The sequence below is a fragment of the Leopardus geoffroyi genome, chromosome C2, assembly GCF_018350155.1.
Source record: "Leopardus geoffroyi isolate Oge1 chromosome C2, O.geoffroyi_Oge1_pat1.0, whole genome shotgun sequence".
NCBI lineage: Eukaryota > Metazoa > Chordata > Mammalia > Carnivora > Felidae > Leopardus > Leopardus geoffroyi.
The window spans coordinates 67128617-67147033 of NC_059333.1; the positions used below are offsets into that span (position 1 = coordinate 67128617).

The 18417-nt window shown below is 32.9% G+C and overlaps 1 protein-coding gene across 9 annotated transcripts in view; it reads left to right on the forward strand.

The window, feature by feature from the left end:
* The window catches only part of STXBP5L (syntaxin binding protein 5L), a 377555-nt gene that overhangs the window by 240091 nt on the left and 119047 nt on the right, over positions 1-18417 (forward strand). For all 9 annotated transcript variants that reach the window (XM_045502185.1, XM_045502187.1, XM_045502190.1 and 6 more), the window contains exons 15-18: positions 10749-10789; positions 14184-14401; positions 16104-16273; positions 18178-18303. In XM_045502185.1, the coding sequence (XP_045358141.1) occupies positions 10749-10789; positions 14184-14401; positions 16104-16273; positions 18178-18303 (555 nt within the window). The remainder of the gene's footprint in view (positions 1-10748; positions 10790-14183; positions 14402-16103; positions 16274-18177; positions 18304-18417) is intronic.

The following is an 18417-nucleotide window of genomic DNA, read 5'->3' on the forward strand; positions in this document are numbered from 1 at the left end:
TAAACTACCAAAGCTGAAATAGGAAGAAATAGGAGACTTGAACAGACTGATAGCCAGCAAAGAAACTGAATGAATAACAATAAAAAACAAAGCCCAACACCAGGTGGATTCACAGGGGAAATCTACCAGACATTTAAAGAAGAGTTAAATACCTATTCTTCTTAAACTATTCCAAAAAGTAGAAATGGAAGGAAAACTTTCAAATCCATTCTCTAAAGCCAACTTTACCCTCACTCCAAAACCAGATAAAGACACCACAAAAAAAGAGTACAGGCCACTATCTCTGATACACAAAGATGCAAAGATCCTCAAGAAAATACTAGCAAACTGAATCCAACAACACGTTAAAAAAATCATTCACCACAATCAAGTGGGATTTATTCCTGAGTTGCAAGGGTGGTTCAGAATTCACAAATCAATCAACATGGTACATAACAATAAAAGAAAGGATAAGAATCATATGATAATTTCAATAATGCAGAAACAGCATTTAACCACAACATTTATTCATTATTAAAAATCCTCAACAAAGTAGGTTTAGAGGGAACTTCCTCAATGTAACAAAGGCCATATATGAAAGATCCACAGCTAATATCATCCTCAATGGGAAAAAACAGAGCTTTTCCTTTAAGATCAGGGACAAAATGAGGATGTCCACTCTGGCCACTTATATTCAACATAGTATTGGAAGTCCTAACCACAGCAGTCAGCCAACAAGAAGAAATAAAAAGCATCCAGATTGGCAAGGAAGAAGTAAAACTTGCCCTATTTGAAGATGACATTATACTATATAGAAAACCCAAAGGACTCCACCAAAAACTCCTAGAATTGATAAACAAATTTACTAAGGCCACAGGATAAAAAAAAATCAATGTACAGAAGTCTGTTGCATTTCTATACACCCATAATGAAGCAGAAGAGAAATTAAGGAATCCATCACATATAAAATTGCACCAAAAATAATAAAATACCTAGGAGTAAACCTAACCAAAGTAGTGAAAGACCTGTACTCTGAAAACTATAAAACACTGATAAAAGAAATTGAAGATGACACAAGAAAATGGAAAGACATTCCATTTTCATGGTTTGGATGAATAAATATTGTTAAAATGTCTATTCTATCCAAAGCAATCTACACATTTAATGCAATCCCTATCAAAACACCACCAGCATTTTTCACAGAGCTAAAACAATCCTAAAATTTGTATGGAACCACAAAAGACTCCAAATGTCAAATGTAACCCTGAGAAAGAAAAACACAGCTGTGAAGGCATCACAAATCCAGACTTCAAGTTATTTTACAAACCTCCAGTAATCAAAACTGTATAGTACCGGCACAAAAATAGATACATCGATCAATGGAACAGAATAGAAATCCCAGAAATAAACCCACAATTATATGGTCAATTAATTTTTGACAAAGCAAGAAAGAACATACAATGGGAAAAAGAATCTCTTCAAAAAATGGCATTGGGAAAACTGAACCACTTTCTTATATCATTCACAAAAATAAATTGAAAATGGATTAAAGACCTAAATGCGACACGTAAAACTGTAAAAATCCTAGAAGAGAACACAGGCAATAACTTCTTTGATGTTGACCATAGCAACTTCTTTCTAGATATGTCTACTGAGGCAAGGCCAACAAAATCAAAAATAAACTATTGGGACTACATCAAAATAAAAACTTCTGCACAGGAAAGGAAACAATCAACAAAACTAACAGAAATTTTGCAGAATATGAGAAGATATTTGCAAATGACCTATCTGATAAAGGGTTAGTAACCAAAATATATAAGCATCTTATAAAACTCAACACCAAAACCACAAATAATCCAATATAAAAATGGACAAAAGACATGAATAGACATTTTTCCAAACAAGACATACATACGGCCAACAGACACATGAAAAGATGCTCAGTGTCACTAATCATCAGGGAAATGCAAATGAAAAGTACAATGAGCTATTACCTCAGACCTGTCAGAACGTCTAAAATCAACAACAAAAAACAACAGGTATTGATGAGGATGTGGAAAAAGGGAACTCTCTTGCACTGGTGTTGAGAAAGCAAACTGGTACAGACTCAAAAAGTTAAAAATGGAATTACTGACAATCCACCAATCACAGAACTGGGTATTTATCTAAAGAAAATTCAAAGTAAATTAATTGATGTTTATAGCAGCATTATCTACAATAGTCAGATGATGGAAACAGCCCAAGTGTCCATCAACTGATGAATGGATAAAGAAGATGTGATACACACACACACACGTACATACATACACACACAATGGAAAATTACTCAGCCATCAAAAAAGAATGAAATCTTAACCATTTGCAATGACGCATGGAGCTATAGAGTATTATGCTAAGTGAAATAAATTAGAGAAAGACAAATACCATATTATTTCACTTATATGTGCAGTTTAAGAAACAAAACAAATAAGCAAAGGGAAAAGAGAAAGTGAGAGAGGCAAATCAAGAAACAGACCCAACTATAGAGAACAAATTGATGGTTACCAGAAGGAAGCTGGCTGGGGGGAGGGAGGCGGGGGGGGGGGGGGGGGAGAATGGGTTAAACAGGTGATGGAGATTAAAGAGTGCACTTATGATGAGCACCTGGTGATGTATGAAGTGTCGAATCACTATATAGTACACCTGAAACTAATCATACACTGTATGTTAACTGGAATTTAAATAAAAACTTGAAAAAAGAAAAGAAATGACATTCAGAGTTATTATAAAACTATAGTGACTAAGATTGTGTGTTGATGGCAGAAATATAGACCCTGCCAGACAAAGCTGAACAGACTAGAGAGTCCAAAAACATATGCCATGTATAAGATAACTGATTTTTTATGAACATGACACTCCAAAGCAGTGAGGAATGGATCTTTTAAAAAAAAATTATACTGCTTAATTGGATATTCATATGGAATCTGTCTTTACCACACATCGTAATAAAAATGTGTTCAGGTAAATGATAGATTTAAATGCTATAGGAAAACAATACAGCTTCAGGAGGATAATAGAGGAGAATATCTTTTTGATGTTTTGGAAGATTTTGTAAAGAAAATACAAAATAGCACTATCCAGAAAGGGAAAATTTTATAAATTAGATTACATTAAGAACTTTTCCTCGAAAGACACCATTAAGACACTGAAAATACCAGTTACAGGGAAGATTCTTACATTTTGTGTAAATAGTGAAGGGCTTATATCAGATATATAAATAATTACGATAAATATATGAAAAAGACACAGTAAACTCAATAGAAAAAATTGGCCAAGAGACCTAACAAAGTAACCAAATGGTCATAAGCATATGAAAAGGTGTTCATCACTTTTCAGAGTAATGTCAATTGAAATCACAATAAGATAACATTGCACATACCCATCAGAATGGATAAAATTTTAAAGAGACTATCAGCACCTTTTCCTCATGATGTGGAACAACTAGAAGTCTTTTATTATTATTAGTTTATTTAGTTTTGGGGGTGAGAGGCAGAGAGAGAGGGAGAGAGAATCCCAAGTAGGCTCCATGTTGTCAGCGCTGAGCCCAACACAGGGCTGGATCCCATGAACCATGAGATCATGACCTGAGCCAAAACCAAGAGTTGGACACTTAACCAACTGAGCCACCATGTACCCCTAGAACTCTTTTAAAGTGTTAGTGGGAGTACAAATTGGTTATAGCTTTTTTGGAAAATTCTTTGGCAGCACCTAAGAATTCAGGTGAGTCCACTGATTCCACTCCTAGATATATATCTAATAAAAATCTGTATTAAGTACTCCAAAATAGAGTTTTCAAGAATTTTCAGAGCCACACAATTTGTAATAGTGCCAAAATAGAAACAACATAAATATTTAACAATACTAGAGTATATAAATACGCTGTGGTGTATTCATACAGTGGAATTCTAAACAGCAATTTTTAATATGAAATTTATTGTCAAATTGGTTTCCACACAACGCCCAGTGTTCATCATTTTTTAATCTGTTGTTTCACGCTGTAACACAAATCAAGTTGACATTCTGACATGTATTACAGTAATACATATTATTGACTGAAATCAACTAGACTCAACATAGTTGTTTCCATTTACAGACGCTTCAAAAACTGGTAAAACTGATACAGGGTGTTAAAAGCCTAGACAGCGGCAACCATTGGGGAAGATGTAGAAATAGTGATTGGAAAAGAGAATTTAAGGGGTTTTAGATGATGTTCTGTTTTTTAATCTGAGTGATTAAACAGTTGTATTCATTTTGTGATGCTTCACTGTGGTGTGATTTTATGATTTGTACTGTATGAGAGTTTTAACTAAGTAAAAAAATTTTTTTCAAAATATCAGGAAGTTATATTACTGAAAATGACAGAGGACTGGTTTCTCCACTAAAAAATGCTTACGTTGGCAAAATCAATTTTTTCAGAATTCTAGAATCTAATAGGAAATTTATAACAATCAGGGGAATGCTTAATGAAGACGGAAGTTGCTATAAAATAAATAAGGAATGGAAATGTAATGTATACCATGGTGGATATAGTTTATAATACTGTATTGTATACTTGAAAGTTGCTAAGAGAGTAAATCTTCAAAATCCTCACACAAGAAAACAAAATATTTTTAACCACCTATGGTGATGGATATTAACTAAACTTATGGTAATTATTTTACAAAATGTACAAATGTCTAATTATGTTGTACACCTGAAACTAATATAATGTTAAATGTCAACTATATTTCATTTCTTTAAAAAGCTGCTGAATTTTGTTAAGAGACCGCATGGTATTTTTATCTTACTCATTTACAGTTAACTACTGGTGGCCATGAAGATAGCACCCTGCATTCCTCTTACATAGCTTTCTGGTGCCAGAGGGAGTAATAAATACAGACCTTCTTTTCATAGAATGGTAGTTGTACCTGACCTGTGTTTTTACCTGTTTGGTGACTCCCTGAAGCATTAGCTCAAGGGCTTACCTTTGTTTTCCTTGCCTCAGAGCTTTCCTGGGGTTGAAGTGGCTTCCTGGAAGGCATTTATCTGAGTAATTAAAGGGAGCTGTACCAGCTGCCACTTACCTGGAGAAAGGGATAACAAGCAGGGGCAAACAATAGATAGTTTATACTCTTGGAAAGAATAGGCTGTATAAGAAGATAGATGGGGGAACAAAGGCTTTGTAAAGCTCCCACATACACTGCAGAATCTAGATGTCTATATGCTGCCTACAGTTGGATACATGCTAAGAAAATACCTGAGAAGATTCTAAGTTTTCCCCTTTGGATTAACTTTAGGCACCATGCAGACACTAAGTAAAGGCTAATGCAGAGTTGGAAATAACCTGGCTATTATTGCAGCAGTTTCCTAACACAGAATCAACCTGTGCAGACATGGAAAGGATTTATTATTGTTGCTGCTGTTGTTTGGCTATAGTCATTTAATGAAATTGCTGTCAAATCACTAGGTGACCAGTAAGCTAATGGAGCAGAGTTTTCAGAGGCCAAACACAGTGAAGGATACAATCTTTCGAAAAACTGTTTACGTGATGACTTTTCTAAACTAACAGCAAAAACTTACAACAAGCATCAACAGAAAAAATTGGGAAGGGAGAAAATCTAATTTTCACAGCTTCCTCATTAATGCTCAAAAGTTCAGCTTTCAACAACAAAAGACACAGCATACAAAGAAACAAGAAAGCATGGCCCATTCAGAGGGGAAAGAAAAGAATTTAACTGAAACTGTCCCTGTGAAAGCTGACATTTTACGTACTATACAAAGATTTTAAGTCAGCAGTCTTAAATATGCTTAAAGAACTAAAAGAAAACAAGGATAAAGAATTGAAGGTAATCAAGTAAAGAATTAAGTCTCACTAAATAGAGAGTATTAATAAAGAAAATTTATTTTAAAAAGAAACTAAATAGAAATTCTGGTCCTGGGGGTGCCTGAGTGGCTCAGTCAGTTGAGCTCCCATTCTTCATTTTATCTCAGGTCATGATCCAGGGTCATGGGATTGAGCCCCTGTTGGGCTCCATGCTGAGCATAGAGCCTGTTTAAGATTCATTCTCTCTCTCTTGCTCTCTCTCTCGCTCTCTCTTGCTCTCCTACCCTCTCCCCAAGGCTTCCCTCCCCTCCCCGCATGCTTTCTCTTTCTCTAAAATAAATAAATAGGTAGGTAGGTAGGTAGGTAGAGAGAGAGAGAGAAAGAGAGAAAGAGATAGATATTCTCGTGCTGGAAAGTACAATAACAGAAATGAAAAACTTATGCGAGGGAGGGATTCAGCCTCAGATTTGGACAGGCAGATAAAAGAATACATGGATTTGACCTTACATAGTAAAAAGGGTTATAAAAGAATATTATGAACAATTGCATGCTGACAAAGTAAATAACCTAGATGAAATGGATAAATTCTGAGAAACTACCAAAACTGACTCCAGAACAAATAGATAATCTGAACAAATTTGTAACAAGAGATTGAATTAGTAGTCAAAGCCTTCCTTCAAAGTAAAGGCCAGATCAGATGACTTCATGGTGAACTTTACCAATTGTTGAAGGAGGTAACACCAAATGCTTCTCACACATTTTCCAAAAACTAGAAGGGAACACATTTTAACTCGTTCTTTGGGGCCAGCTTTACCCTAATACCAAAGCCAGACAAAGACATCAGAGGAAAAGAAAACTATGCAACAATATTACTTATGAATATAGATGCAAGCATCCTCAATAAAATACTAGCAAACACAATCCAGTAGAATATTAAGAGATTTATAAAATATGATCGAGTGGAGTTTGTCCTAGGAACACAAGAGTGTTTCAATATACAGAAATCAATGTAATACCCACATCAGTAAAATGGAGGGAAGAAAAATAAGGTTATCTCATGCAGAAAAAGCATTTTACAGATGCCCCTTTCATGATTTAAAACCACAACATCAACATTCAGATAACTCAGTGACTTCCTTATTGGAATGGAACTTCCTTAACCTGGTAAAGGGCATTTTTGCAAAACCCACAGATAACATCATATTCGATAGTGAAAGACTGAAACCTTTCCCTCTGAGATCATGAACAAGACAAGGATCCCTGCTTTTGATACTTCTATTTCATATTGTATTGAAAATTCTATCCAGAAGAGTGAGGCAAGAAAAATAAAAAGCGCCTACAGTGGAAAGAAAGAACATTAGCTCTATTTGCGGATATCATAATCTTATATATGTATTAGTGTGTTTTTGTATACTAACAATGAACAATCCACAAAGGAAATTAAGAAAGCAATTCTATTTATAATAGCATCAAAAAGTAAAATAAAATACTTTTTGAAACAAATTTAGAAACAAATTTAACCAAGCAGATGAAAGGTTTATACATTAGAAGATATAAAACATTACCAAAAAATATTTTAAAAACACAAAAATAAATAGAATGACATCCCATGTTTATGAATGTAAGATTTAATATTCTTAAGATAATAATATACCAAAAGTGATGTACATATTCACTACACTCCCTATCAAAACCCCAATGGCTTTTTTGCAGAAATGAAAATGGTTATCCTAAAATTCATATGAAATTGCAAGTGACTCCAAATAGACAAAATAATCTTGAAAAAGAACAAAGTTGAAGGACTTACACTTCTTAATTGTAAAGTTTCCTCCACAGCTACACTGATCAAAACAGTTTGGTAATGTCATAAGATTAGAGATATAATTTAATGAAATGTAATTGGGATTCCAGAAATAAAATCATACATCTATGATTGTTTTTTTAAACAAGAGTGCCAAGACTGTTTAACAGAAGAAACAATAATCTCATCAGCAAACGTTGCTAGGAGAACTGGAAACCCACATACAAAAGAATAAAGTTAGACATCCAACCCCCCCCCCCCACGAAATCTATAAAAAACTTCGCAAACTCAACACAAATAAAAACAACCAAGTTAAGAAATGGGCAGAAGACATGAACAGACATTTTCTCCAAAGAAGATGTACAGACACAGGAAAATACGCTCAACCTTGCTTATCATCAGGAAAAACAAATAAAACGTACAATGAGATATCACCTCACACCTATCAGAATGGCTAGAATCAGCAACACAGGAAACAACAGATGTTGGCCAGGATGCGGAGAAAGAGGAACCCTCTTACACTGTTGGTGAGAATGCAAACTGGTGTAGCCACTCTAGAAAATAGTATGGAGGTTCCTCGAACAGTTAAAAATAGAACTACTCTACAACCCAGCAATTGCACTACTAGGTATTTACCCAAAGGATACAAATATACTCATTTGAAGGGACACATGCACCCTGACATTCATAGTAGCATTATCAACAATAGCCAAATTATGGAAAAAGCCTAAATGTCCATCAACTGATGAATGGATAGAGAAGATGTGGGGTGTGTGTGTGTAATGGAATATTATTCAGCCATAAAGAATGAAATTGTGCCATTTGCAGTTACACGGATGGAGCTAGAGTGGATTAGGCTAAGCGAAATAAGTCAGTCAAACAAAGACAAATACCATCTGATTTCACTCATATATATGAAATTTAAGAAACAAAACAGATGAACATAGTGGGGAAAAAAGAGAGAAAAACTGGAAAACAGACTCTTAACTATAGAGAACAGACTGAGGGCTGCTGGAGGGGAGGTAGGCAGGGGCATGGGCTAAATGGGTGATGGGTATTGAGGGCACTTGTGATGAGCATTGGTGTTATATGTAAGTGAAGATTCACTAAATTCTACTCCTGAAACTAATATTGCACTATATGTTAACTAACTAGAATTTAAATAAAAACTTGAAAGAAAAATTTGGACCCCTACTTCATACCATATGCAAAAATTAACTCAAATATAAGGAAAGGCTTGAATTTATAGCTAAAGCTATAAAATTCAAAAAGGAAGACCAAGGGGGAGGGGAAGGGGGAAAAAAAGTTACAGAGAGGGAGGGAGGCAAACCATAAGAGACTCTTAAATACTGAGAACAAACTGAAGGTTGATGGGAGGTAGGGGGAAGAGGGGAAAGAGGGTGATGGACATTGAGGAGAGCACCTGTTGGAATGAGCACTGGGTGTTGTATGGAAACCAATTTCACAATAAATTATATTTAATAAATAAATAAAAATTCAAAAAAGAAAACAAGGTAATCTTTCATGACTTTGATTATGGCAGAGATTTTGTAGATATTACACCAAAAGCATAAAAATAAACAAAAGAAAAAAGTAGGTAAAATGGCCTTCATCATTAGGTGAAAAGACAACAATGTGTTGGAAAAAATTTTCAAACTATATATCTAATAGAGTTTAGTTTTCATAATATATAAATAACTCTTAGAGCTCAACAATAAAAAGACATTTTTTTTTTAAATGAACAAAGGATTTGTGTAGACTTTTTCAAAAAAAGATACACAAATGGCCAACAAGCACATGAAAATATGCTTAACATCATTAGTCATTGGGGAAATGAAAACAAAGCCACAATTGTGTATACCACTTCACACCCACTACAATGGCTAAAAAAATTTTTAAGAGGAAGAAAAGCAAGTGTTGACAAGGAAACAGATTAATTAGAACCACATAGTTTGCTGGTGGGAATGTAAAATGGTACAACTGATATAGAATATGGTTTGGCAATTTCTCAAAAAGATAACTAATTATCATATAACTGAGCACTCCCACTTTTAGTTATATACAAAAACTTTTACATGAACGTTCACAGAAGCATTATTCACAATAGCCAAAAGCTGGAGACAAATACTTTTCCTGTATTTATTGAGATGACCATATGGTTTTTCTTCTTTAATCTGTCAGTATGATGATAACAATATGGTGTTTGATTTTTTTTTAATGTTTGACAAGTCTTACATTCCTAAGATAAACTGCACTTAGTCATGATGTCTGATCCTTTCTATATGTTTTTTATTTGATTTGCTAATATTTTGTTGACAATTTTTTCACCTATGCTTGAGGAATATGTTTGTATAATTTTATTTTTTGGTTTTGGTAGTCAGGATAAGGCTGACCTCATAAAATGTGTTGGGGTTATTCTATTGTCTTCATTTCTAGATGAGTTCTTAGAGAATTGCCATTATATTACCAAATAATGATACCATTCTAGACAGGTTTAAGGATTGCTTTTTATATTTTGAAACTTAAATTTCACTATGACATTCACTTCAAAATTATTTTAATGTAATCAGAATTAACTCAGGTATTTTTTTATTGAGTGTAAACAATTTTTTTTAACTTTTTTTAATGTTTATTTATTTTTGAGAGACAGAGAGAGAGTGTGAATGGGGGAGGGGCAGCGAGAGAGAGAAAGACACAGAATCTGAAGAGGCTCTAGGCTCTGAGCTGTCAGCACAGAGCCCAACGCAGGGCTCAAACTCACAAGCTGTGAGATCATGACCAGAGCTGAAGTTGGACGCTTAACCGATTGAGCCACCCAGCCACCCCAAGTGTAAACAGTTTTATATAAAATATATTGTTTATTCAGGCCAGTTTTCGTTGTTCTCTATTACACATAAAAATATTCCTACAGTCAAATCTTAGTAATTGTTCTTTTTTAAATTTAGATTTTAGTGCATTGTTTAAAAAGTAAACCATTGTTATGAGCTTAGAAATGCTTTAGCATATATTCATTCTCATTGGAATGGGATTTTTAAATCAAATTTTGGCAATACCTCTAATATACAGTTAGAATGCCTATAATTTTTGAAATTTACTATAATTAATGCTAATGTATTTCTCATCTAGTCATGCAGATGGATCAATAAAATTTTGGGATGCTTCGGCAAGTAAGTTTTAAGTCTCTTGTTCTATAACAGAAAACCCTCAGTTAATATTTACGCAGAGCCATTTGCCACTTTTTACTTTGGATGATTAATATTTCAGATACAGTTTTAGCATATATATATATATATATATATATATATATATATATATATATATATCTGTGTTATAAAAATCCATTTCCTCTGTTGGATCAGTTTAAAGTACTATCTCTACTATACTTTTCCTTTATAATATTAACAGATAGGACTGAAGTCTCCATCAGCAACCTGTTGTATTTACAAAAGGTAAGGTACATTGAAAAAACTACAATACTTTGTCAGATTAACTCTATTGAAGGAATTTCCTTCACCTCCAGCTCTGGTCCTAGAAAAGTTCTTTTATCTCACTAGTCTTCACTTTCTTTTCCATTTGTCTATGAAGCCCTATGTGAATCAAAAGAAGTGATTAGATAAATGTAAAATTTCTTTAAAAATTTTTGAGAATTATGTAATTTAAGGAATAAGGTAGGCTGCCTCAGTGTTGAAGGGCACGCAAAGATATTTCAGAATTGATTGTATCTGTATATATCCTTCATAGTACTTTTATTTACTAAATCAGATAAATGAATGCACATATTTGACTATTAGGCAAACAGTATGATAAGAACTGTAAATGTAATACAACTCGAATTCTGTTTGTTATCAGAAATTTGTGATTTGTTTGAATCAGGTAGATCCAGAAAGGGTATTTTGATGGGGTAATACTTAATGTGAGTTTGGGAAGATATTTACGATTTTAATAGGAATAGGAGGAATAGAGTAAGTGAGCAATGACTCAGTTTCTGAGGATGAACAACTAGCAAGATGAGGACTATAAGAGAGTGCTGGAGGTTTGAATCTTGTAATTACACCAGGAAATCCAGGTAAAAATGTCTAGCAGGTAGGAAGAACAGTCAAGAATGGAAACTAATGAAGAGGCAGCGTAAAAGTGGTATTTGAAGCTATAGAAGTAAACAGCTTCTGAGGAAGATTATGATAAACACAAAAGCAGAGGGAAGAAGGTTGATTATTGGTTATACTCTAAGCCTGCAAGCTAGAGTCTTTCAGCAATGGAGCAAATCATCAGCAAGAAAAAATGATTAAAATATTTAAAACCACGAATTTTGAGGCCCCTTTCTGAACTCACACAATAGAAATCAATGGCTCAGGGAGAAATTCCACAGGACAAAAGATTTTCTTTGGATGGACTTTTCTTGTAAATCTGACCTTGTTCCAAGAACACAATTTTATAGTAACATCCCACCACCTCAAATTCACTCCTTGGCATCTAAAATGTGAGAAGACACTTTGACATCCTAGTGATTAGAGTATATGCCACTCTTAAGCATGCATAATATTTTAAGAGGTTAATTTTTAAATATTTTATCCCATTCAAAACATATTATAAAGGCTTGCAGCATGTTTAATATTTTTACTGTAATTATAAGAACATATTTCCAATTTAATGGATATCATTGAAGAAATTTCACTTAGTTTGTCAATTTTGTGGAATACTGTCCAGTACAGGAAGTGAGGTTATACTGAATTTGAATAATTGAGTTTATGTTTTATGTGTATTAGTTTTCAATTTGCTGACTAATAAATTACCACAATTGAGCAGTACTTACATATTATCTCACATTTTCTTTGTGTCAGGAATCTGGGTACAGTTTAGCTGGGTTCTTTGCTCAGGGTTTCCTGAGATTGCAGTCAAGGTGTTCGCTAGGGCTGCAGTTTCATCTGAGATTTAGAATCCTCTTTCAGTCTCATGTAGTTGTTGGCAGAATTCATTTTCTTGTAGCTGTAGAACTCATGGCAACTTGTTTTATTAAGGCTGGAGAGGCAGTGTCTCTCTAACCTCAGAGAGGGCACCAGTTATGTCAGCCCCATTAAGGATAATCTCTGTTAATTAACTCAAAGTCAACTAATTAGGGGCCTTAATTATGTCTGTAGTATCCTTTTAGCATTGCTATGTCATATAAAATAATCATGGGAGTGATACCTCATCTGACATAGAAGCCAGTCTATAGCATCTGGTATAAAGCCTTACCCATTTTAAAAATGTTTTGATTTGACATAATTTTAGACTTACAGAATAATTGAAAAAAAAATACCATCAAGTGTTATATAGCTTTTAGCCAGATTTTCCAAATGTCAATGTATACTACATTTGTTTTTCCACCCTCCTCCCTCTCCTTCTTCTCCATATATTTATATATACTTACAGCAGTTTGTAACCATTTCTGAGTTGCAGATATGATGCTCCTTTTACATTACATGCCTCTAAAATACTTCACTGTATCTTTCCTACAAATAAGACATTCTTTTACATAGTCAAATTACAGTTATAAAAATCAGAAGATTAATACTGATGGCAATACAGCAATATCTGCTAACCTCCAGGTCTTACTCAGTTTTCACCAATTGTCCCAATAATATCTTTTATAATAAAAGAAAATTGAGATTTATTGAATTTATCATCTTTTGGGTTTTCCTCAATTTGGAATTGTTTCTTAGTCTTTATTTCATTTAATTGATATTTTTGAAAACGCAGGCCAGTTATTTTGTATAATCTTCAGTTTGGGTTTGACTGAAGTTTCTCATGATTAGGTTCAAATTATGCACTTTTGACAGAAACTCCCAGATTTTTAGAAATTTTCTTAAGGATCTTTTGTAGAATCAGAGCTTTTTATAGGAGAGTTCTTATCAGGGTCTAAAATGGAAAAAATATTCCCCCAAATAAAAATTCCTGAAAACAATTCACAAACCCAGAGTTTTTAAAAATTATAACTGATCCTTTTCTAATACAGGGCCATTCAGAAAAGATTCTTTCTAAAATAATTGCAGATTATTGGGCTTTCAATACTACTAGGTAGTAAATTACAAATGTTTCTCATCTTAAGGATCGTCTAAGAAATTTGTTGGGAGAAGAAAACCCTCTATGAATAACATCAACCTCTCATGTAGCAATCAAAGGGGGAAATTGTGAAAAAGGGTTAGGGGGTCTCCTTTAGGAGAGAATTAGGTTTAGTATTTCCATTGTAACCTTTTTGAGCCCCAATATTTTTATCAATAAATAAGGATAAAAATACTCACTTCATTGGACTTTTCTGAGGATCACATGAGACAATGCATACAAAGGACCTACAAATTCATTGGCATATAGTATATGTTCAATAAATGTTTATTTTTCTCTGGAGTCTCCCTTCAGCTAAACTATGATAAGAGTTCATGACATTGAATGCTTACTAGTTAAAATATAATTTATTTTGTCTGCTTGGATTCTATTTTAGTAGTTTAACAAATACACTGAAAGAGTTTAACAACATCTAAGAATTAAGTTCAAATTAGAAGATAACTATACTTCAATATCTTGTAGTAACTCTGCAGATGCTGTATAAGCTAAAAACTTCAAAAGTGTTTGAAAAACAGAAGATAGGAGAAGGAAAACCAACATGTGAAATTGTAGAGGAAGATCCATATGCCATTCAGATGATTTACTGGTGTCCAGAGAGCAGAATATTCTGTGTATCAGGAGTCTCTGCATATGTCATAATTTATAAATTCAGCAGACATGAAATTACAGCAGAAATAGTGGTAAGTTACTTAAAATTTAATGTTCATAACTAGAGTTATTAAAGCAATTATCATATATTTTGGCTAGTGTTTGATATGGTTTTAAGCCATCAAGACTGATGTATTTAGTCAGTAATCCAATTCATAGGATTTTAAATTATTCTTGTTACTTATATAACTTATTAAAAAATAGTTTGGCTTAAAATGATGAAAACAGTTCTGTACCAAAACCTTGTATTTTTAGATAGGATGTATTTTGTCTGTATAGAATTTATACAGACATTTGTAGCTTTATACATAAATGTTAAATTAATGTGGGCTTTGTTGTATATCTTTATTAAAATTTTTTAGTTTGCCTTTTCTTGTCAATTTTTAATTTCTGTATAGCAACATTTTTATAGGATGGAAATAATTATGAGCTACCTTACCTAATCTTAATTTTAAACTAATCAAGTAATTTAATTGTTCTGATAATCTCATGGGATAAATTAAATCTAAATTAAGGCATCTATAGATAATTGGCCATCCCTACTGAGTCCATTTTACCAATTTATCAGAAAATAAAGATTATCTACTAAACACCTGTATATAACTTTTTACCTCAACAGCTAAAATTAAGTACTGCCCTGTTAAAGTATATTAGTTAAAATCCCAGCCTTTGGAGTCAGATAAGTCTATGTTTTAATTCTAGCTGTACCAGCGAATAGCTACATGATGCTGAGCAAGTCACAAAGATCCAGTAGTCAGCAGTAGAGTCTGAGTAAGACCCAGTTTCATCACTCATGTAATTTTCTGTGCAAATAAAATAGAAAAATGGAAAGTAGTAATAAACTACAAATGATAATGCCAATTTCATAAGGTTCTTATAAGGATTATACCTATAGTGTCTAGGTAGAGTTGACAATAATTGGTAATGGTTACTGTCACTAGAGGGTTTTTTAATTTTAAGATAATTCATTTTGATAATATTGCTAAATTCACACCCCATAATGACATTTTATTAAGCAATTGTTTTCAGCCTCAAAGATCCTGATTTTTACATTGTAAAGCAAATGTTTTTTGTAAAATCGATTTTAATTAAAGCATAGAATGTAATCATAAAGTACTTAATTTTTAAACATTTTTAGATTAAAAAAAAAGGTTTTGGATCATCTTTTATTCCAATACAGTTTATCAAATGTTTTTTAATTAAGCAAGCTAATGAAATTAAGAGCTGAGCTAATGAAACAAAAATTAGAATTTATTTTGGGAATGTTTTACTGAATTTGAAGGCAAAATTGAATGGTTTTTTTAAAACTAAAATCCTTGTACAAATAATTTGTGTGTTATGTATGTGTGTGTAAACACATCCAGTTTATTTTATTTACTGGAATAACTGACCAATTTCTCCTTTTACTATATATGGAGTTGTAATTTATACCTTTATCTTAGGAGAATTTTTTATGTAAAACTTTATCTTCACTAGTAGGTATTTTTCTTATAATTCTGAAGAATTAAGAAATATTTTACATTATTTGTGAGTGCCAGTGAATGTTCCATGTATTTAAATACAAATACTGAAATACCAGTATTTAAATCAATTTGGGATATCTCAACTTTACTATAAATTGAAATTGAACTTATTAATCTGAATAAAACAATAATTACAAAAAAGTTGTCAGGTAATTTAATGTGGTTACTTATTGTTATGACTTAGGTTAAATTAAAACTTGATTTTTTTAAGTCATTAGAGGTACGACTTCAGTATGATATTGAAGATATTACAACCCCAGAACCAGAAACAAGTCCTCCGTTTCCAGATCTCTCATCTCAGCTTCCTTCAAGGAGTCTTTCTGGAAGTACTAACACTGTGGCTAGTGAAGGAGGAACAAAGGACAGTATCCCATGCCTCAAGTAAGAGTTGCTACCAAATTTTAAAACAATTTTACATATTAATCATATACTACTTTGAAACTGTACAAAATAAAATTATTCTTCTCTTTTATTAAGTTGTTGTCATTGATCTACACTCAACCAAGGAGTGCTGTGGTCTTTTCTTTGAATATCTATGAAGAGGGCACAATATTTTTATCCTTTATTATGAAGGCATTTATGTTCTTCCCAGAAAGATCATAAAGAAAATATGGCTTTAATAGAATGGGAACACATATGGCAGGGAAGAAACTTGGCCAGTTGCTTGGTATCTCCCAATTCAAAAAGTCTTTTTAGGGAATTTCTTCAGTTTTCTTGGAATCAAAAAAAAAACCCCAATCAACCAGACAAAAAACACTACAAGAATACTACTACAAGAACACTACTACAAGAATACTGTTAGAAAAAAGGATCCCTCTCATGATTGCTATGATTTTGCTAAAATAATACTTCTTTTTTTTACTTTTTAACTGATAAGAAGGTGAGATTTAAACAAAAAGTAGATGAGGGATTTACCTGAAATGTATCTCGTAGAAGAGTATTCCAGGCAGAAGGAATAGATAGAACAAAGGCTTAAAGTGCCTTGTATATGAAGAGGTCAGTGTAGCTAGGACAAGGAGAGCAAGTTGGGGGGGGGGGGGCGGGGAATAGCAAGAGATGAAGTCAGATAAGTAATAGAGAGCCAATTATAGGCCACTGTAAGGCCATGGCTTTTATTCCTAATTAGATGGGGACTCATTACAGGGTTTTGAATAGAAAAGAGACATATCAGTTTTAAATTTTATTTTTCAAATTATTTTTTTACATACCATTTTATTTTTAATTTAAATTTTAGTTACTTAACATACAGTGCAATATTGGTTTTAGAAGAATTCAGTGATTCATCACTTACATTCAACATCCAGTGATTAAATTTTAAATTGATCACTTTGGTGGCTTTGTCGAAAATGGATCTTGGAATGGAAGGGAAAGGTAGAAGCCGGGAGACCAGTAAAGAGGCTATTAAATCTAAGCAGAGATGATGTTATGGGCTGACAGATTCAGCAAATAAAAATACAGGATACCCATTTAAATTTAAATTTCAAATAAACAGTAAACATTTTTTAGTATCAGTATATTCCAGACACTGCATGGGACATACGTACAGTAAACAAAACAAAATAAACAAAACAAAACATAAAACCTATTTATTGTTTATTTGAAATTCAGATTTAAATGGGTGTCTTGTATTTTTATTTGTCAACCGTAACTAGGATGGTCACAATAGAGAATTAAAAAATGGTCAGATTCTGGGTATATTTTGAAGGTAACATCAACAGAATTTGATGATTGATTGATGTGAGGTATAAGAGAAGGATATTAGTATGACTTTTTTTTTTTTAACTGAATAACTGGAAAGATACAAGTTGCTATAAACTAGAATAGATAAGGCTGCAGGTCAAGCAAATTTAGAAGGAATGAGCAGGAATTTGGGTTTTGGATATGTTCAACTCTTAACTTGGGTGGTAGATTAAGTCATTCATATTGTTATGCATTTATAACTTAATATATGTAACAAATATTTCATAAATATTTAAAAACTTTTGTTAAAAAAAGTAAATAATAAAAATAATTTAAAATACCATCCTCAAAAATTAAGAAAAGGAAGGGATAATGGCCATTTGAAGTTGTGGACTTGACTGGTTAAAAAGCTATTTAAAAAACTAAGCAATTTTAAGTAATTTGGTATATTCTGAGAAAGCTAGAAGACACTGTCCACCTGTGTACTTCCCTCAATGTGTGGTATTGCATATTTCTGTAGAAAGATGCTATGTAAATTCTGAAGATAAGCATGGGCATACTTATTTAAACTGTATGTGATAGAACTATTTTTTTCTCTTTTTTAGTGTTAAGACACGACCAGTGAGGATGCCTCCAGGGTACCAAGCAGAACTTGTTATTCAGTTGGTGTGGGTGGATGGTGAGCCTCCCCAACAGATTACAAGTCTTGCTGTAAGCTCAGCATATGGAATGTAAGTAGCTAAACATTCTAATTTGTATTATTTAATATGTTTGATATAGTGAGATGTTTCTTTTAAAATACTTAAGTCCTAAAAATGGAAAGAAGGCTTTACCTAGATTTTTAC